Below are 20,868 nucleotides of genomic sequence, written 5' to 3' on the forward strand. Positions count from 1 at the left end.
TATTTTTTAAAAGAGGAATTTGCATATGTGCGGAATTAGAAATGGGGCTATAACTTTGAGGGGTGTCCTTATGAGCGTCATTCTTCTGAAATATGATACGACTGGGGAATGCGCAAGCCTGTCCATAACAAAACATAGTAGGCTATGATAGGTTTTGATAGGTTTAAGTATTGTCCCTATCCTTCGGAACAAATTACCAGCGCATATTCATAAGACTAGACAATACCTTGACCTGTCTAAGACCTTGCTGAAAACGCACTTTTTTAATTCATGAATGATTTTCTAAACGGGCTCAGTTGCGAGTCGGTCAAAGAAGGTGCACACCGTCTTATTCCTTATATGTTTGATTTTATGTTTGATTTCATTTTTTTTCTTATCTAATGCATGATTTATTGAAAAAAGAACAGATTTATAGTTCGTGTGTTCATTTTAAGTTTTGGTTGGAAATTTGTAGACAGACAATGCTGCGCTTAGAAACAACCGTATTTAAGTGCCTAATAAATGTTGTGTATTATCATTATTATTATTATTATTATTATTATGAATTGTTCGGTTTAAATCCCAGCTCAGCATGCATTGTTGAGAGATATTAAAATGTCATGTCCTAATAATTTAGTCCGATCCATCATCTGTTGGAAATATATACGTACTATGAGATTTGCTTTGTTTTTTTTAAATAGAGAAGTATATTGCCCTTGACATAACATCAAAATATTAGAACACCATGAAGAAAAAAAAGGTGAAATCAATCTTCCGAATATTCAAACAAATCTTAAAAAGCAAAGTATATGAAAGTATCCCTAATATTATAGGACTTTTCTGTACGTCGTGTCATACCACATTTTTCGTCTTCCTTTCTTTCTCATCTCTTTCCTTGCCTATGTCTCTTGCATGTTTGTCTCCCCCTCTTTATCTTTACAAGTTTCTCCCCTCGAAATCTCCTCTCTCTCTCTCTCTCTCTCTCTCTCTCTCTGTATCAATTTGCTCTCCCCTTCTTACTTTCCTCATCTCTGTATATACCATAACCCATTTCATCTCTTCCTCTCGTATTTCTTCAATTTTTTCTGATCTTTTTCCTTCTTCAAATTTCTTCTCCCAATCTATCTAGGTCTCTTACTCTCCTCTATCTTCTCTCCAATTATCTTTCTGCCATCTCTACCCGTTTTCATATTTTCACAACTTATACCTCTATATTATCCATAAAAGTATCCTGCGTGGTTATTCAAATCATATCTAATCTAACTTTTCACTTTCCTTATTCTGAAAGTTCATCAATCCTCTCTCTTTACCACCCAAATTATTACTCTAAGGACTCGTTCGACTGATATATTCCAGCTACATCAGTGTAAAGAACACTTAAACACACACAGCCATTCCACACATAATAAAAAGAAACATATTTGTAATGTATTTATTCATTTTTATTCATATTTTACTATTCATGTGTATAAAACGTTATTTATAAGTATACATAATATAAAGCATCAAGTCCAGTCATCAAATAAAATATACTCCTTTATTAAACTCTACAACAAATATCAAATTTGTTCTACGTTTAATAATCAACGTCTATTCAAATCAAACAAAAATATAGACAATCATAATCACAATAATATTTGTTTATGGAAAATCCATCTTTTATCGTTTCTCGTCATTTGTTTGACCAATGATAAAGTATTCATCCATCTGTACAAATAAATGTCATTTCAAGAGTTGACCTCATATACGATTCTCATTTCTGAAGGTGCAAAAGTAGTGCAAAAATGCAATTTCTATGCATTATTCTTAACAAAAGCATTTCTCTGTGAACATGCAGAATTAAACTTATACATTACCAAAAATATAAGTCCACAATGTCACAACATGTGATATAAAAGTATCAGTGATCCTCCTTTTGATAACAAAACATAAATACGTATGATCTAATTTTTCATCAGTTTATAAATAATTAAGTTTGCCGTTAATATTGATCACTTCTTAACATTCTTTCCCGGTAGAATATTGTTCATGGAATTCATATCTCCCCTAGATAATAATTCACTCTCAAAACATCCTACTAAAAGTCTACAATTTTGAAGGACGTTATTCATATCCTTATAAGTGAGTTGACCATAAAAATATGACCCCTCCTCCTCCCCCCGCCAAAAAAGGCACAAGAAAAGACTGACTTAATTTTGCATCATCTCACATTAGTAAAGCATTAATCGTTTTGTGCTTGGAAAAACTGTATGAATGGATAATACATTACGAGGGACAAAGTATTCTATTTTTTAAACATTCTTTCTCTACATATGCAATACACGTCAGTCTGAATATTTTCTGAAACATTTAGAGCGGATTATTACTTAAGCAATCAAAACTAAATAGCTTGGAAATTTGACAAAATATATTAAGTTTGTACCATTCTGCTCATCACATCTATTATCTGCCTTTGAAGTCCGACATAGTCAGTCCTACTACTATTCTACATTTTGGATACAACTACTGATATTATTCTTAAAGGGAAACATCAAAGCAGTTGTATGTGAGATTGACAATAGACTGTGATTTGATATATAGTTTTAATTTTATAATTCATGCATTATTTCTCACTTCAACGAGTTTAAACATTTAAAGCAGTGCATTTCATCATCAACATATATCCCGAAATGAATCTGTGTGATTGTGTATAAAGGACATGTAATACTTGGGGTTTCTGATCATGTAATCCCCATTTTTCTTCTTAAAGTTCCACATACTTAGCAAAATTAAATATGAGTACCATCAACAAGGAAAAAGTAATAAGCTTCAAACAAACTTTAACTTTTACCCATTCTTTTTATCTTTTGCAACATATATTTATTCATTAGGAAACACAAAAATGTCATACATCTATTTAAGAATATACAAGAAATATACATGCCATAAGGAATTCTCTGTCACAAATATAAGTTAGTTTTCTCTGAAATATTTATATAATTATACACCATCCTCCCCTGATCAGTAAATTCTAATTACATTGTTGTCTATTATATGTAAAAGATATCATTTGTTTACAAGACAGAGCTGGGAATGAAAGAGTTGCTTTATTGGAGAGTAAAATAAAGTACCAGTACAAAAAACAAATTTGTGCATGAGCTAGGATCAACTAACATGTGGAAGGTCAATAATACTACAAATTTGGCCTCACTTCAATGGTGAAACAATATTGATAACATTTTTAATATACAGGCATACAACTTCTCCCTGTTTTCCTGAAAAAAACATAAGTAAAGAAACATGATTCATAAAATCAAAAGAAGAGAACACAACTATGTACAGATCTTATATAGTTAGAAATATTTGTATTTCTTGAGTTGACATTAATGTGAAATAATATATGAATATACCAGTAAGCATAAAATGGAGAAGCTGAAAAGCAAGTCTACACTTTAATGATACAGGGTTTTTTGTCAGCCATTTTGAGTTAAAACGTTTCTTTAAAAAGTGATGCACACTTATTTGTCAAACCCCCTTTCTTATGTAGGATACGGTCCAACCTGTCTTAGTGAAAATCTCTCTATGAAGACCACCTGTCTATAGTGGTCATTATATGGTCTCCTTGAAGAAATATATGTCATAAAATATGTCTAGGAAGGTTGAAGGGCCTGAATAGACTGGTCTGACTTTCTTTGGTATTAACCAAGATATTATTTCAATGCAGCATCTTATACCATTTCTCAGTTTTTTTCTAGCACCACAACGGGAAAATGAGTTGTCAAAAGTATTAAAAAAAAGAGAAGAAGAAGAAGATTTGTTTAAATATAAGGGAGACCTAGAATTTAACTACAATATACATATTCATAATGTTATATCCTTTTTGGCATTGATTGTTAAAAAATAGCACTGTGTACAGTAATATGTATTATCAAGATTGTAGCATGAAGCATCACTTAATAGGTCAAAGGTGAAAATGAAAGCTAAGTTTTTATGTCAGTGTCAATTTTCCTATGCCATTAATGAGCCATCTGATACATTTCCACCAAGTAATATTTAGAATGTTATAAAGTTGGATAATTTAAAGAGCAAAAGCAATAAAGTGTGACCCAACAGATATATTTCCACAAATCTACTTTATTACATCAACATGTAAAACACTCTATAATTTTTAATCAAGTTTGGTTATTCTAGGCAGATATAGCAGTCATGTCTTAACATCATGCAGCAACAGAGGCTCTTACAGAGCTTTACTTTACTCCCCTTTTCAAGCATATTTGGATCTTTTTTTCCTTCTTAAAAAGAAAACGTTACTATAATAGTTCATTTTAGAAGCTACACAAATCATCAACCTGGCAAAATTTACTACAGTCTATGGCAAATGCATGATATACCAAAATCAAACCATATTCAATGACACTGTGCATAGTTATATATCAAGTCTTCCAACTTTTTTTGTTTTCCTTTGTGTAACACGTATCTTGGTAATGCATTTAAATTATCTTATTTTTAGGACCATCATATACATGAACATGGTCACTGGAAAGATCAACTTCCATAGATGTACTTTAACAGACGGTATGTAAAAAATATCACATGATATTGGTGCCCTATGACATATTATTTATGACCAATTAGGAATAAAATTGACTCAGAATAAAAATAATGCAAAATTCATATATTTCAAAAGAGAACAAAATGGAAGAAGATACAAAATAGAAAGACAAAAAGATTTCAAAACTATACAAGAGAAACTTGAGGGAGAGGCCTGAATTATGAATCCTCCAGCTGCTGTCTTTTCTTGACGATCTCGTTGATGTATGCCTTCATCAGTTTAGCGATCTCAAATACCTGGAAAAAGGAGAGGAAAATAAAATTACAAGATAGCTCAGGGAAAGAACTCCAACAAGATATAGCATGACAAAAGAAAAAGAGAAATTATTCATGAGACGCGAGGCAAAGAAGGAATGATAACAAAAATAAAGTATAATGACAAAGAGATCTTTTTCATTCTCCTACAGTTTTTCTATTTTAATACAGTATATCTCATGCTTCATGATATAATTTATATGATTTTTAAAATTTCAAAATATGTTTATTTTTTCATTATTTATAATGCAAAAAAAGAAAGAACATACTGGTGAGAGGGGGAAAGAAGGAGAATAACAAAGTATAAAATACCATATATTAAAGGAAAAAGAACAAAAATAAAATGAGGCAGATGAACAAAAAAGATGAGAGGAAGGGATGATTGAGAAAGTGTGATGAACAAGAACACAAGAAGAAATCAATGAATCAGATGGATAGGAGAAAGAAGAACAAATACAAAACAACAACATCTATTTGAATTAATAGAATGAGAAGTATAAGAAGGGAGAAAGGAGAATATCAAAAAGGGGAAGCTCATGTACCTGGGTGGTTTCAAACGTTAGTTCATCCCTCCTTCCTTCTACCACAATCTTGTACTCATTCAGGATTGGTGCACCAAACGAGAGAATCCTGTCAGAGAGAAAGAAAGAATAATGAACAAGATGAACAAGATGTATTCTTCTGTATCTCACTCTGAATACCTGGATGCTGACAACTGCTCTCCAGTCCACTTCGTTTTTTTATCACATCAACCCCAGACCTGGGCCCCGTTTCACAAAATATACCATTGATGGTAACTACCATGGAAACCTCTATTTTGATTGGCTGTTGAGCCCTGTTACCATGGTAGTTACCATTGATGGCAAAGTTACCATTAATGGTAAGTTTTGTGCAACAGGGCCCAGTACATAAAAATCTTTCCCTTTCATATATCTCTAATCCTAACCCTCAATATAGCCTTATCCTTATCCTAACTCTATATCTTTGATAAAATCATTCATGTTTGAAGTTAGCTGACTACTTCAAAGAATAGCATATGCTTGAAGATACCTGAAGGCAACCAGTTGAATAACATCATAAAATTTAAAAAAATAGCAAATCAGGATTGATGCTTTTACCCAAAGTACTAGCCCATTCACTTGGATTCCAGACCCATGCTAGATGACAGCTCAAGTAATAATCAAGCTTCCTTTAAAGCCCCACTGCAGTACTTATATCAACTTCCTCCCTCTTTATAGCAAACAAGGCCTAATCGGTGACCATTGGTCCCCATGATCCTCTTTTTCTTATGTTAATTGAGAGCTGATTTGATGAGTTATCCACCTGTCAGTGACCATGTAGGGTGGTCTAATCTCTCCTGGCCAAACTAGTGCAGTGGGGCTTTAACAAAGACTGACAAGAACATAAGAATGACTCACTTTTCATATGGGATCTCTTCGATGGGACTAGCCATGCCCTGTTTGTGTATAGCGACCATGTCGACCCCGACGGCCAGCCAGAGACCAGAAGGGTAGCGTGTGTCTCTGCACTCCACCTCAAAGAGACGTGCTCCGTAGTACTGCCATTGTCTGATGATGTTCATGAATGCTTCCTGCGCCTGATCAGGACTTAAGTGCTGAATGAGGACAGGAAATAACAAAGAAGTTTAAAGTAAGGCCTAAACAAAGAAAGATGTTGTATTGCCCTTTGCGACCGATCCTAAAATATTGAAATCTGCGGTCGTTTTTTTTTAAACTGCTTTTTAGAATGTATTAAAGCATTAAACACTGAAAAATATCAGCCCAAAGAGGGGAGTAAAAAATAAAAAAGAAGTAAAAAAAAAAAGAAGAGATTTCCGACCGACCGACTGACCCATGATTTGGCATCCAAAGGGCAATACAACATCTTCTTTTTTTTTTAGGCCTTACAGAGGATTAATTTACAAAAATAGCTTTAGCTTTGGGGTTTATGCTGGTGTCCAACATGTATATTCAATCACATGTATCAGCTTGAAACCAAAATCCAATTGGAATCATAAAAACTTCAAATTTTCAACCATTTTAAAGTAATTTAGGTCATCCCTGATGCTGAAGTCGTAGGTATACATCCACTGGTGATAACTAAAGTTCCCTCTAGGTCTGCATTATCTATGCTAACTATGGATGAAATATCACCTTAGGATGTTATGTAAAGGGCTATTTCAACTTTGCACACTGGAAATGAATTCAATAAAATAACACTAGTCAACGAACCAGTTAAATCATGAAAAATTGAATTTTGATAAACTATTTATATCAAAATCAATAATTATGAAATACAATATTCAGAAAATACAGTAGTATCAATTCTTCAAAATTCATAAAAGTTTTTGGGAAATGTCATGCACGCAATATGAAACAAATCATATAACCTGGGCAAAGGTATGGGGAAATCAAGTTTTGGGGGGATAAAAAGGGAAATTAATGGGATTAAACTATATAAAGCAGTTGATAAGTTGTGAGGACATGACTTCACAAATTGATAACCATCTTGGCAATTTGTGTTGTGATTCTCATTGTTCCATACTTTTTCAAAAATTCATAACTTTCTTATTCGTTATCCGATTTTGCTCAAACCTTTTTTGATTGGTTTGTCTGATTTTTCTGCTTTTATTGAAAGTAAGTTATTTTTCGAGTGGACTTGTCCTTTAATGCCTCATAAAATGTGTGTGATAATGTTATGTGTATAAGGTGCATAATTTGTTAATTTTTTTAATTTAAAAAATATATATATATATACTTATATTCCACATACTAAGAATCTTGCTCTATGATTGGTCAAAAGTAAATCACGTGATGAAAGAAAGTTCGCCCATTATTGATGGGAGAAGCAAAAAGTTTGTTACACTGTGTAGATAGTACTACTATCTACACAGTGCAACGCACTTTCACTGAAGATAGAGGTACTATCTACACAGGGCAACGCACTTTCACTGAAGATTATCCAAAAGCGCACTAAAACAGGCGTAACTAATTCCTTTGTATTCTTACCTTCAACGTCTTCCATTTCTCAATGACTGCTGAAGTTGTGGCCGAGATGTCGTCAGCATACACGCTGTCCAATATTGACTCATCTGATGCTGTGGTTGGATGAAAAAGATAATAATATTAATAATATTCAGCTTTTATATAGCGCTTAATACATCTCGGACGTCTCTAAGTGCTTACAGATACATATTACCCGGGTTATTGGATTCAGTGCTTGCCCACACACACTGTGTGCACAATCTCCACTCCCTGGGGAGCATTTCAAAATTTTCAGCTACCCCAAAAAATTTAAGTTTGGGAAAGTGTCATGGTGTAAAATTCTGGATAAATTGTACTGACTTGTTATGCATTCTGACACTAACAATTGAGCACATCTTATTATGGAGCTTGAATTCTTGTAATTCACTTCAGCAATTTTCAAGTACAGCATTACAATCTTGAATGTATATAAGCACCACAGAAGGTACTTCCTTATTTATTCACTTATTTTGAAAAGGAATATTGCAATGGAGCCCTGTGGATCTTTCAGAAAGTCATTACTGAATTTTATAATTTTCTAATGACAAAAAGTCTTGCATACGGTTTGCAGCAATAACAGAGCAACAATGGCTGGTTACGATTAAATCAATAGTTTACCAAACTACAAAGCATGTCTTGATTTTCATACACCTTTTTACGACAATATTATTGATGAATTTGTCATATTAAGTAATGATTATCATTGATTTCAAATGAGATGGTTTGAGATGTGTTTTTAATCGTCACAAAAAATAAAGAGAGGCATGCAAAAACCTTGTTTCATTTGTTGGAATCATAAAGCGTACTGAGATTAAATGTAGTATGACAGGGTTTATATGCTAAATTGACTATCTGCTTTTACTTTTCTTGCAATTTTCTTTTAATCTGTAATGTTTATTAAAGCAGCTACAATAAACAGAAAACACTGCAATAACTCTATATTATCGTATGGACACAAAGGGAAAATAGCTCTTGATCCTTTTTCCCAGACAAGCATTATCAACACTATTAAAGACTACACATTCTATATCTACAAGTGGTTCTTTTTTCAACTTGACTATCTACATGTTCTTGTATTTTACCTACTTCTTATCTAAAATGAAATGAATGCACATCAAGTCACCCGCAGGTTCAGCTAAACTACATGTGACGCATCTATCTACCTTTTGGCTACTGAGGGAGTAGGAATGTCATATTTGATCAGCATTTAAAGTGATCAAGTATTGTTTGGGAGCAATTACAACAACTTTATCCCATTGCGACTCTAAGTTTGAGATATAGATACTAAAGTATCGCTAATCTAAGGTGTAAAGTTTATCTATATATAAATAATAATATTTATAATAATATTTGCATTTATATAGCGCTCATTACAGTAAATGTATCACAGCGCTTTACATATCATATACATATATAAGAATATCAATAACAAAATAACTTATGAACTGATTACATTTCCTGATTACGCATAAAAAAAAAAAAAAAAAAAAAAAAAAAAAAAAAAAAAAAAAAAAAAAAAAAAAAAAAAAAAAAAAAAAAAAAAAAAAAAAAAAAAAAAAAAAAAAAAAAATAAATAAATAAATAAATAAATAAATAAAAAAAAAATTGTCTTACAAAATAACTTATAAACTACATGTAATATTACAGGTACAGATTAAGTATTAAATAGAAATGTCTTAAGGGACTTCTGGAACTGAGAAAGGGATGACGACGTCCGTACGTTCTGGGGGAGGTTGTTCCATAGGCGTGGTGCAGCAGAAGAGAAGGATTTGTCACCTGTACATGTATTGGTCCTTGGAACTGCGAGTAGTGCTGGGTCATTGCTTGATCGGAGCCCTGGTCTTGCTGTTTGATGCTTACGTAAGAGTTTCGTGAGGTAGTTGGGAGCAGAATTATTAAGACATTTGTATGTAATAGTCAGAATTTTGTATGTTATGCGCTTTTCAACGGGGAGCCAATGAAGTTGTTGTAGGAAAGGTGTTACATGGTCGTACTTCTTGGCCCGAAAAACCAACTTTGCAGCACGGTTCTGAGCTCGCTGAAGACGCTTCACATTTAATGCAGAAGTGCCACAGAGAAGGGAGTTTGCGTAGTCGATCCTAGACGAGACGAGCGCTCTCACAGCATGCTCACATGCAGACTGGTCCAGGAAGGGCCTGATGCGTGCTATGTTGGACAAATGAAAGTGAAGCGAACTGGATAGAGATGACACGTGGCGATTCAACTTCAGATTAGCGTCAATCTCAACACCCAAACTTCGGATAGAGGTTGAAGGCTCGATAACTGTACCACCAATGGTCAGAACAATCCCTGATATGAGATGTCGATAGCGTGGACTAGCAACAATAAGGAAATCCGTTTTTTCAGAGTTCAGTTTCAACATGTTGCTCTTCATCCATTGTTGCAGATTGATGATACACGCAGATAATGACTCAAGAGCAGCTGTCATTGCATGCCTGTCCTTTGGATCGACAGAGATGTACAGTTGCACGTCATCTGCATAGATGTGGTGTTGTATCCCTGCATGATGCTTGATGATATCAGCTACAGGATGAGTGTATAAACTGAAAAGTTGAGGACCAACCACTGAGCCTTGTGGAACTCCGAATCTCAGAGGTTTTTGTTCTGATAGCTCATTCACAACCTTCATCCTGAAGCTTCTGTCTGACAGGTACGAGTCAAACCACGATCTCACCATTCCTGAGATGCCAAAAAGCTTGTCCATACGCTGTAGAAGTATTGTGTGGTCAACACAGTCAAACGCAGCAGACAGGTCCAGGAATACGACAAAGGTAACCAACCTGTTGTCCAATGCTCCCAGAATGTCATTTTGTACTTTTAGAAGAGCAGTCTCTGTACTGTGCCAACGGCGGTAAGCTGACTGGTTCTCAACGTTCAAATCATGTTCGTCCATGTGGTCCGAGAGTTGAGACAATGCAGCCTTTTCAATGATTTTTGATAGAAAAGGGACGTTTGAGACAGGCCTGTAGTTCTTCAGATCTTCCCTATCAAGATTGCTCTTCTTGATCAGTGGAACTACCACAGCTTCCTTCAGTGCTGAGGGGAAGACACCGCTACTCAATGATGTGTGTACAATTGATGCAATATATGGAAGAAAAGTGTTAATGTTCTCTTTCAAAAGCCACGTTGGTAGTGCATCTAGCGAGCATGTCTTATTTGGTGAAGAACGTATTAATTTGCAGACCGTCTCAAGAGTCACAGTGTCGAAATCTGACAGTTCGGTGATAGGAACAGAGGCATCCGTGATCATCCCATCATCATTACAGGTGTCCGTAACTCCTGCATTACCTGTCATAAGACTTGCTCTAATCTTCTCTACCTTCTGTTCAAAGAAAGTAGCAAACCTCTCTGGTAGTGATGTAGTAGAGCTATCAACCGGTAGAGCCATCGGTGACCTGTTCAAAAGCGTATTCAGAACATGGAACACATTCTTTACGTCTGCACTGCTTAACTGTTCTGTATAGTACTTTGATTTCTCTCTTTCAATGAGCTTGCAGACCGCATGAACCTGGGAGAGATATTGCTGGCGGCTCTCGACTGTATGCGACTTTCTCCAGCGCCTTTCAACTTTACGCCGAAGACGTCTTGCCTGATGAATTTCATCTGTATACCACGGAGGACGAGAGCGAAAACGATGGACACGCTTAGTCGCAGGGCAATGCTGGTCAAGTACTTCCAAAACAGTTTCATTGTAAAAGGTCACCTGGTCATCAACATTCCCATCAAAAGGAAAGTTGTGAAAAGCCTCAGTTATGCTGGCGATGAAGGAATCCTTGTCTAGATCACGAAAGTTTCGACATAAAGATGTTGCCGGACACTGTCTAGGCCTGGCCACATCAATAATGCAGCTAAGGACATAGTGATCTGAATACAGCTTATCAACGGCTTCACAGTCCACCACAAGTGGATCATCTATCCTCGATATTATGAGGTCAAGTGTGTGACCCAGCTTGTGCGTAGGAGTGGTGATGTGTTGCTGAAGTCCGGCCTCCTCTATGATTTCAATGAAACATGCCGCATCAGGTTTGTCAGGTGTATCTATGTGTACATTGAAGTCACCGACAATAAGAAGCTTCCAAGTATGTGAAGTCAGCTCATTTACCAGTTCTTCAAACTCCAGAAGAAAATCCTGAGTTTTGAGACGATTCCTTGCTGAGGGTGGAGGTCTGTAGATGGCCACGTAGCATACTGACCTTGATGGATCTGTGACAGCAGCAAGTTCATAAGTGTCACGGGGAGATAAGATGTTAACAGTTGACAGCTTCAATGTTGTTTTGTAGATTACTGCAATTCCCCCATGAGCATCGTTCCTGCCTCGTGCCACATTCAAGAACGTAAAACCTGCCGGTGTGCACTCGTTGATTACAACAGGATCTTCAGCTCTCAACCATGTTTCAGTTAGGAACATGATATCAACATTATTATCAATGATGTGGTCAAACAAAAGACTGGTCTTGTTCCTAACAGAATTGCAATTCCATAAATGAACATTTAGATTACCACTCAGGTCATGTGGCACAGTCAAAATGTCTCTCGGATTCCTCAAACTGTCAATCGGCTTCTCATGCATTCCGTGATTCATTTCGTGATTTGTCCGTGATGGAGCAAGAACTGGTATGCGACGTTGATCTTTCACGAAGGCTCGACGTCCACGTCTAGTTGGTTTTACACTGCATATATCATATTGTTGTAGTTTGTGGTACACATCAAAAGCTACTGGGCAGTGCCCACAAGATGCCCCAATAGACAAAAGGTCCTCTCTCGAGTAGGAAAGATTAGGCATTGTTGCAAGGAAGTACCAAAGTACAAGAACAATACTAATCCTCACCACGCAGGCCATTGCTGTTCATTCGTGTCCATATGTGCATTCAAGTAGATACAACATAATAGTTCACTGAAGAGACAATGCACTGTACTCCTGCCATGTTAGAGCCAAGTAGAAATTGACAGAAAATCCATAAAGTTATCTTTAATAGTATCAACTAAAAATGACGATATACGAACTTCAAACTTGTCTTGTGGGTCCTACATAACTTCACAAATAGACTGGCATAGAAAAAAAGAGCAGCAGAATGCGTTAATTCAAGCAATTCAAACAAAAACTGGAGAGCTCTTAAGCGGTGCAACCTGTGGCGCAACCTGACATGAGTTGAGGGGAAAAAAATAGGCTAAGAATTTGCATCGAAGGGACCAACTAATTGGGGCTCTAAAACCTGTTCTATTCGTTTATTTTTACAGAGGATGTGGAAAACATTCTACACTACTAAAATGATGAAATGAGGGATAAAAACACCGCAAACTTTCATGCAAGTTAATGATTAAAGTTGAAAATGGAAAAAAATTCTCTCTTTTTTTAATGATGGTTTACTAGCTGCTTATTTTCTTCGTTATCAACAGGACTTAAAGAATCAATCCCATCAAAATGGATAAGTCTCATATGAATGAAATAAATGTAGTTTTTTGGATACTAAAAATGATACAAAATGTATCATTCACAATTAATTTACTAAAACTACATGTAGTACGTGTGGAAAACACTCTAAACTATTGATATAATGAATGAGGGATGAAAACACCACAAACTTTCATGCAAGTTAATGATAAAAGTTGAAAATGGGCTGTTGGAATAAAATAAAGGGCTACACTTACTTGTTATACATCAATCATCAATTGGTTGTTGGTTGTTATAAAATAAGATATAAACAGGAGTGTAATATTATATAAATAATACATGCTTTATATAGAAGGAAAGTTGAAATTAGATCATGGAGTCTAAGTTATATGACATTTCAGTGTAATATATAAAATATACATCGTATTTAAATGTATGGAAAGGAATTGTGAGTATACACAATATATATATGGCACACAGCCTATACATTGATTAATTGTATCTTATTTCCTTGATTATAGCACAGACTTTGAATGTTGACTTTTGTGAGACACTTGTTAGAGAAAGAGTCATGAGCACCCTGGCAGAGGCACATGCTGGCAGTAAACAAGAAGCCATTATCATAATGATCATCAACATCATCACCATCCTCTTCCTCATCAATATTATCATCATCACCACCATCTTCATCATCATCACAATCATCTTCATTATCGTCTTCATCATCAATATCATCATCATCACAATCATCATCATCGTCTTCATCATCAATATTATCATTATCACCACCATCATCATCATCATCACAATCATCATCATCATCATCTTCATCATCAATATCATCATCATCACAATCATCATCATCGTCTTCATCATCAATATTATCATCATCACCACCATCTTCATCATCATCACAATCATCTTCATCATCGTCTTCATCATCAATATCATCATCATCACAATCATCATCATCAACTTCATCATCAATATCATCATTATCACCACCATCATCATCATCATCACAATCATCATCATCATCATCTTCATCATCAATATCCTCATTATCCCCACTATCTTCATCATCGTCTTCATCATCAATATTATCATTATCACCACCATCATCATCATCATCACAATCATCATCATCATCATCTTCATCATCAATATCATCATTATCACCACCATCATCATCATCATCACAATCATCATCATCATCATCTTCATCATCAATATCATCATTATCACCACCATCATCATCATCATCATCACAATCATCATCATCATCATCTTCATCATCAATATCATCATTATCACCACCATCTTCTTCATCATCAATATTATCATTATCACCACCATCTTCATCATCATCACAATCATCATCATCATCGTCTTCATCATCAATATTATCATTATCACCACCATCTTCATCATCATCAATCTCATCCTCATCACCATACGTCTTCTACAGTTACATGTATACACTGGTTATTTGTGCCATTTAATAACTGTACCATCCTTTTTACTATTCATAGAATTAAGAATTATTGTGATTAGTAAAAGTGTTTATGTATGGAATCATTTTACATAGACATTCTATCAGTGTATTATTTAGATATTGTTTAGATATACACATCTGTTATCACAGATAAGATGACATTCTATAAAATATTAATATGGATGTACAGGTAGCATAATTTCATGTAAATGGGAGTTATAATCTAAATCTTTGGAATACGGTAGTATAAATCAACTGATGTAATAACTGTGTATTACTACATGTAATGAAGATATCAAATACATGTATAATCAGGCAATGTATATAAGTATATTACTATGGTAATAAAATTACTATGTATGTATTCATGTGAAAAAAAAATGAAACATTTGACTAGACAACATACCTGACTTTTGCAGTCTCTTGAGTGTCTTCTCCCCCAAGCCCCTCAACGTTCCCTGAAAAAATATAAACAGAATTTTCAAAAAAAGGTAATAAAAAGTAATGCATTAACTAGAGCAGTATTTTCATGTGCTTTATTAAGCCTTCTTCCCACAAAACCTATCTCAAAAAAGATAAAACCCTCTCCCCCCGAAAAAAAAACCTCTACCAAAACATAAAATTACACCAGTGTAATGCACTCCTAATTTCTGAATCCAATTACACACTACAGGTATGCTTTGCTACTACTTTTTAAAAACACCTTTTCTTGCCTGTCATGGTCTAAATTTTGCTGATGCAGTTTTTTTTACATGGTTTACCAGTATCTATGAAGGGGGCTTCACCCAAATGTTTCTTTACCATTGCATGTTGAAAATGTACTCAACTATCCTCCAATCATTAAATCAGGATTCCCATTCCTAATTTACATATATGTCTTTGTGCACGTAAAAGGGCACAAGAACCCAAATCCGTCTTGGGTTTCGTGCACATGGTTTTTATACATCTTTTGATTTTGTTATACCCATCAGCGATTTAATCAGCAGAGTACCCCTGAGAAAAATCAATAAATAATTTTATACAGACTGGCTGTGAAAAACTCTCTGAGATGATTGGTGCCCGTAAATAAATAATTTTCTCTTGTCATTCATGCTTGTACAGCGCATAGAGAAACTTTGATTATTATACGCTCTACAAATATATTATATTATTATTATGATTCAAGTTTCCAATAAAAATCTTCCTACCGAGATGACACCTTCTTTCCTAGATCTTGATAGTGACGGGAAACCAGCAAAGTCATTCTCTTCTTTCTTGTTAGCATTCTTAAACCTCTCCACTGGGTACACCATAGATAGGTCTCGACTGAAAGAGAAAAGGCAGGGATAAGAGAGAGGATGAGAAAGAGAGAGAGAGAGAGAGAGGATGAGTGAGTGAAAGAGAGAGAGAGAGAGAGAGAGATGAAAAGAGAGTCATTTTCAATTAAATTTCAATTCAATTCATTCTTCTTTATTGATACAAATATATATATACAATTTTTTTTTTAAAGGCCGTTTTTTGGTTTTTCACATTATATATTATACAAATAATGAATGGTTATACAACATCGAAGAAGATCTATAACGTTAATCAATAAATTATGCTTTACTCCTTATATTAAAGATAAGCCTTCTTGATTACATTCAGATACGCGCACGGCAGAGAGGTATACGCAGTCTGCATATAACCAAAAATGCACGACCGTGCAATATAACATCTATTGAATATCATGTGACCAACAATCCTCCAATCAAATGACAAGGATCCATGTAGGTGTTGTATAAATATATATATACATACATCAAAACATTAAGAATAGAATACATGATTGTTTTCTGAAGACTAATGATATCATCTTTATAATATAAAATGGATCACATGATAAAATAAATGTCAACATTAAACATCAAAGTCATAAATAAAAAGTAGTTGCAAGGACCATTCCTATCATCAACATCAAGAGCTACATATAAATGACACAGGTTGTATATGTATACATGTGAATCTGCATATTTATAATGCTCGAATATCCATCCAAAGTAAGTGCTTACAAGATAACTGTTACCCTGGCTTAAGCTTGGCTGCCAAAGTCTTGAAACCATTCAAGAACTTTATGTCTACTGGGCTCATTTACTTTTGGGAGTGGAAAATATTGATTAATATCTTGCCGAATGGCATGGGTTCAGTGATTGAGAATTGAACCATGCACCATTAAATCTATAGTCAAGTCACCAACAAGAGGTATACCGCCACACCTCTGTCACATCGTGTATCACGTATCTAACCATATTAATCATATTTGTAATAACAGAAATTTAATGTAGACTTACATCCAATCTCCTTCCAAGTAATCCCCTTTCAAAGACTCCATCCTTAGGGCAGCGAGATGGACTAGTTTATCATGAGATGCTGGGAACAGATTACGAAGAACATCTTCCACCGACTGTCATGATAAAAATGGTTTGAGAGTTAAGGGCAGAGTTCTTATTAAAACAAAACTTGTTAATTGAAGACCACTATCAAAGGATACCTTACCCCAAGAAATAACTTAATTATTATGAGAGATTCATTGTATTCTTGCCTATCAATGTACAAGATTCCCCCATCAAAGTGTATTAGAGAGGCATAAAGCATGAATAGTGTGTACAGTTTCTTGGCACGACATGGGCATCACCATTTTCTTGATACTGTGACGTACTATGCAAAGTCGTCTATCAATTAAATGTATTCAAATGTATGGATGCTTCCTTCACAGATTTCTGTGTGGTGATAAAGCATTTGATTCAACTGCTATTATCTTTTGTACTAGCTTGCCTGAACGCAACTTGCATAAATAAGTTGGTGCTCTTCTAGTTGAATATAAAGTCTCGCATAAATGAAATAGATTTGTCAGTTGCTGTATCTTAGTATTTTTAAATAAATGATTTACAATAAGTTCCCCTGTTTATATTTTTCACCCTCATCATCACCCCAACACCACCAACCACCATCATGATCCCTATGATAGCCTCTCACCTGTTCATACATGAACATGTACTCTATGCTGTCCTGTTCAACATTCTTCGTATCCAGGAAACAGAACAACTTGAAGAAGAGTTGCCAGGGCTTGCCTCTGTCACTCAAATTCCTGGCTACATACCTATACAAAGAAAGTGTCAAATGGTTGTAATTCAATCACTAAATGCTTTCATCCTGATATTTAAATTAAAAACAAAATTACGTCAATATATAATCCCCAATATAAACCAATAAGAGGGAAAAGAGGTTTTCATGATTCCAGCATAACAAAATATAGCATACATATGTAAATCTATGTAAGTATACACAACAAATATGCCCCTAACAGTCACAACTACTGCATTGTAACATGGAAGCAATTTTACACCGGAGAAAGGGCACCGAAAATGAGCTTGTCAGAGATTTTCATGAATTATGCCCCTCCACTTAACAGAATTCTGGATCCATCAATAATGACGTCCATGGATGCTAACAAATATGCAAACTCAAGTATCGTGGCAAAATGAGATTAATAAGGTAACTTGACAGTTTTGTTTTAGAATGGGCCAAGTACTACACAGCTACGTTGTATACTGTAAATAGTATCTAATTTAGTATTGCTTTAAATGTACTCCAATAACATCAGTCAACATGTATACCTTTCAAACTTTGTGAGGACATCAGCGATCACCGTTCTGTCATCGATGGCCTTCTCGACCTGTCCGCTTCTCTCGTAGAGAGCAAACCGATTGTGACATTTCTCAAGACCCATGCCCTTGATCAATGTATGTACAACCTGAACACAACAAATAACCAAAATCAAACTGATTATTAAAGAATTAATGAAGAGATTTTAACTATCAAACATGCTAAGACCACACCTAAAGCCCAGACTACAAGGATGACTAGATTGTGATAGAAATTGCAATGGGACAAAATATGAGATTTAAAAAAAGAAAAGTACATGCTTTCATGATAGGGGTCCAAAATGTTGATACGAAGAGGAATATTGAAATTGCTATCATTATCTTCACTATAATCATCATTAACATTATCAATACCATTAAGATTATATCAGTATCAATTTTATCTTCAACTGTTTTTATTATTCATTATCACCTATAAGATAATTGTTGTGTTCGATTATTAAAATTGTTAACATAGTTATCATTGTTGATTATAAGATGATGACGTGGATCGGAATCAAATGATTGGTTGAGAGCGCACCGTGACCAGGCTTTTGTTTTGCCTAATACTTGATTTGGATAACAACCGGTCATCATCGAATGCTAATGACTGGTCATTAGTAAAATCATGTTATAAAACATCATTTTATAAAACAAATCAAACATAATCTTATAAAACAAATAATACACATCATTTTGTTCGGGGATTAGTAAAAATTACCCACACTCGGTACCTTCAAAACAGTCCTGTTAGACCGTTCCAAAGGTACCTTGTGTGGGTGATTCTAACTAATGCCCTCACTGCTGTGTATTATTTGTATATTATTATCACCCTCATCACAATCTCACCTGGCCGGCTGTAGTAGACGAGTTGATTGTGATCTGACATGAGCCTTCTCCATGACAGTGGACGGTAGCATTCATCTCTCTTCGGCCCTTTAAAAACCGGGAGAAAAAGGACATTATTACCTTCTTCTTACAGAACAATGATTATTCAAGATTCTTTGGATAAAGTATAATCCTTTCCAAAGGAAGGCGGAAAATGAAAGATTTAGATTACCGAGATTCCATTGGACCAAGGTACATGTACATGTATCATCAACACTAATCAGTAAGAAATCTCATCCTATCAAATCAATTCCTGATAAATAATTCAATCATTAATGGAAATTAGAAGTACATTTTTCATAAATTTGGAGTCAGTGTTAATTGATATGAGTGAATGCCCTTCTAGTACCCAATCAGACAATATATCAGATCAAAAACAAATGAAACTACATCTAAGCTCAACGTACTAAGATAGCGATGATTTCTTGTCTGGATGGAGGGAACTCTCTGGTCCTGGTTCTCTTGAGAGCGTCTAATGCAAACGCACCATACTTAGACATCTGCGTGTCTGGGTACATGTCCATTTGTCTAGAGAAAGAAGTAGGGAAGAAAAAAAGGAAATGAAGAAATGTTTTTAGATGCTAGTCACTTCAAATGCTTAAGTTCAAATTTAAGGCACAATGGTGTAGGTTTCTGTCCCACTGCTGCCATCGACACTGAAAGAATTGCCAGTCTTTTCTATGACATGGGTTTCGATCCCACCGCTGCCACCATGTTAGTAAAGAAAGAGTCACCAGTCATTTCTATGACATGGGTTTGCATCCCACTGCTATTGGAAGAGACACCAGCTAATGCTAGGGCATGGGTTTAAATCCTACTTTCACCACCATGTCAGTAAAGAAAGAGTCACCAGTCTCTTCCATGTGATGGAATAATTTGTATCCAACACTGCCACCGTGTAGTGACAGTAATAAAAGAGTTACCAGTAGGCACTGGTTTATATCACACCGCTGACACTAGTATTGGGGGTTAAGCTTAGCCGATAACATGAATTACAGGTCACAAAAATATCATTCAGATAAATTTACAAGTACTACATATTTCAAAAATTAACGTCTATCCTACACACACTCATTGTGTGAAAAATCAACTTTTCCATCTAAACACAATAGTTGCCCACCTCTTTATGTGGAAGCGCACATATCTGAGGATGTTGCGGCTAGGAAGGAATGTTGCTGCCATACAGGCAATGAGTTGCCAGTTGCGGAGATTGTTGTGGCCATCTGGATCAAGGACCTGAGTGGTCTGTTTGACAACTTGACAGTAGACCTCGTCCCTCAGGGGTTTCAGGTCATGCGCCGTCTGAAGGATTGTCTGTAAAGAAAGGATATAAGGAGGACAGCAAGGTTAATATCAATATTACATCGTCACCAATATCTAATATCTTTTTTATTTAACAATGTTAGTTAAATGATGGTCTCACAGCCTCCGGTCTTCAGTAACAACCTGCAAATTTTACTTTCACTTCTACTAATGTCTAAGTCCAGGTTTTGTGTGGTACGCCATGCCATTGAGAGCCCATTTCCTATATTTTGATGATCTGAAAAAATGACAGCTTATATA

The 20,868-nt window shown here is 35.2% G+C and overlaps 1 protein-coding gene across 6 annotated transcripts in view; it reads right to left on the minus strand.

Moving 5' to 3' along the window:
- Nucleotides 1-2,677: 2,677 nt before the first annotated feature.
- The window catches only part of LOC373228 (myosin-like protein MlpC), a 68,122-nt gene continuing 49,931 nt past the window's right edge, over nt 2,678-20,868 (minus strand). For 5 of the 6 annotated variants that reach the window (XM_030990066.1, XM_030990065.1, XM_030990064.1 and 2 more), the window contains 12 exons: nt 20,426-20,619; nt 19,713-19,833; nt 19,267-19,353; nt 18,391-18,527; nt 17,750-17,873; nt 17,065-17,177; nt 15,943-16,060; nt 15,162-15,213; nt 7,833-7,921; nt 6,243-6,439; nt 5,367-5,454; nt 2,678-4,806 (listed from right to left, as the gene is read on the minus strand). In XM_030990066.1, coding sequence (XP_030845926.1) covers nt 4,729-4,806; nt 5,367-5,454; nt 6,243-6,439; nt 7,833-7,921; nt 15,162-15,213; nt 15,943-16,060; nt 17,065-17,177; nt 17,750-17,873; nt 18,391-18,527; nt 19,267-19,353; nt 19,713-19,833; nt 20,426-20,619 — 1,398 coding nt within the window. In that variant the 3' untranslated portion in view covers nt 2,678-4,728. The remainder of the gene's footprint in view (nt 4,807-5,366; nt 5,455-6,242; nt 6,440-7,832; nt 7,922-15,161; nt 15,214-15,942; nt 16,061-17,064; nt 17,178-17,749; nt 17,874-18,390; nt 18,528-19,266; nt 19,354-19,712; nt 19,834-20,425; nt 20,620-20,868) is intronic. The other variant, XM_030990063.1, reaches the window with a different exon arrangement.

The sequence above is a fragment of the Strongylocentrotus purpuratus genome, unplaced genomic scaffold (assembly GCF_000002235.5).
Source record: "Strongylocentrotus purpuratus isolate Spur 01 unplaced genomic scaffold, Spur_5.0 spur5_scaffold_19, whole genome shotgun sequence".
NCBI lineage: Eukaryota > Metazoa > Echinodermata > Echinoidea > Camarodonta > Strongylocentrotidae > Strongylocentrotus > Strongylocentrotus purpuratus.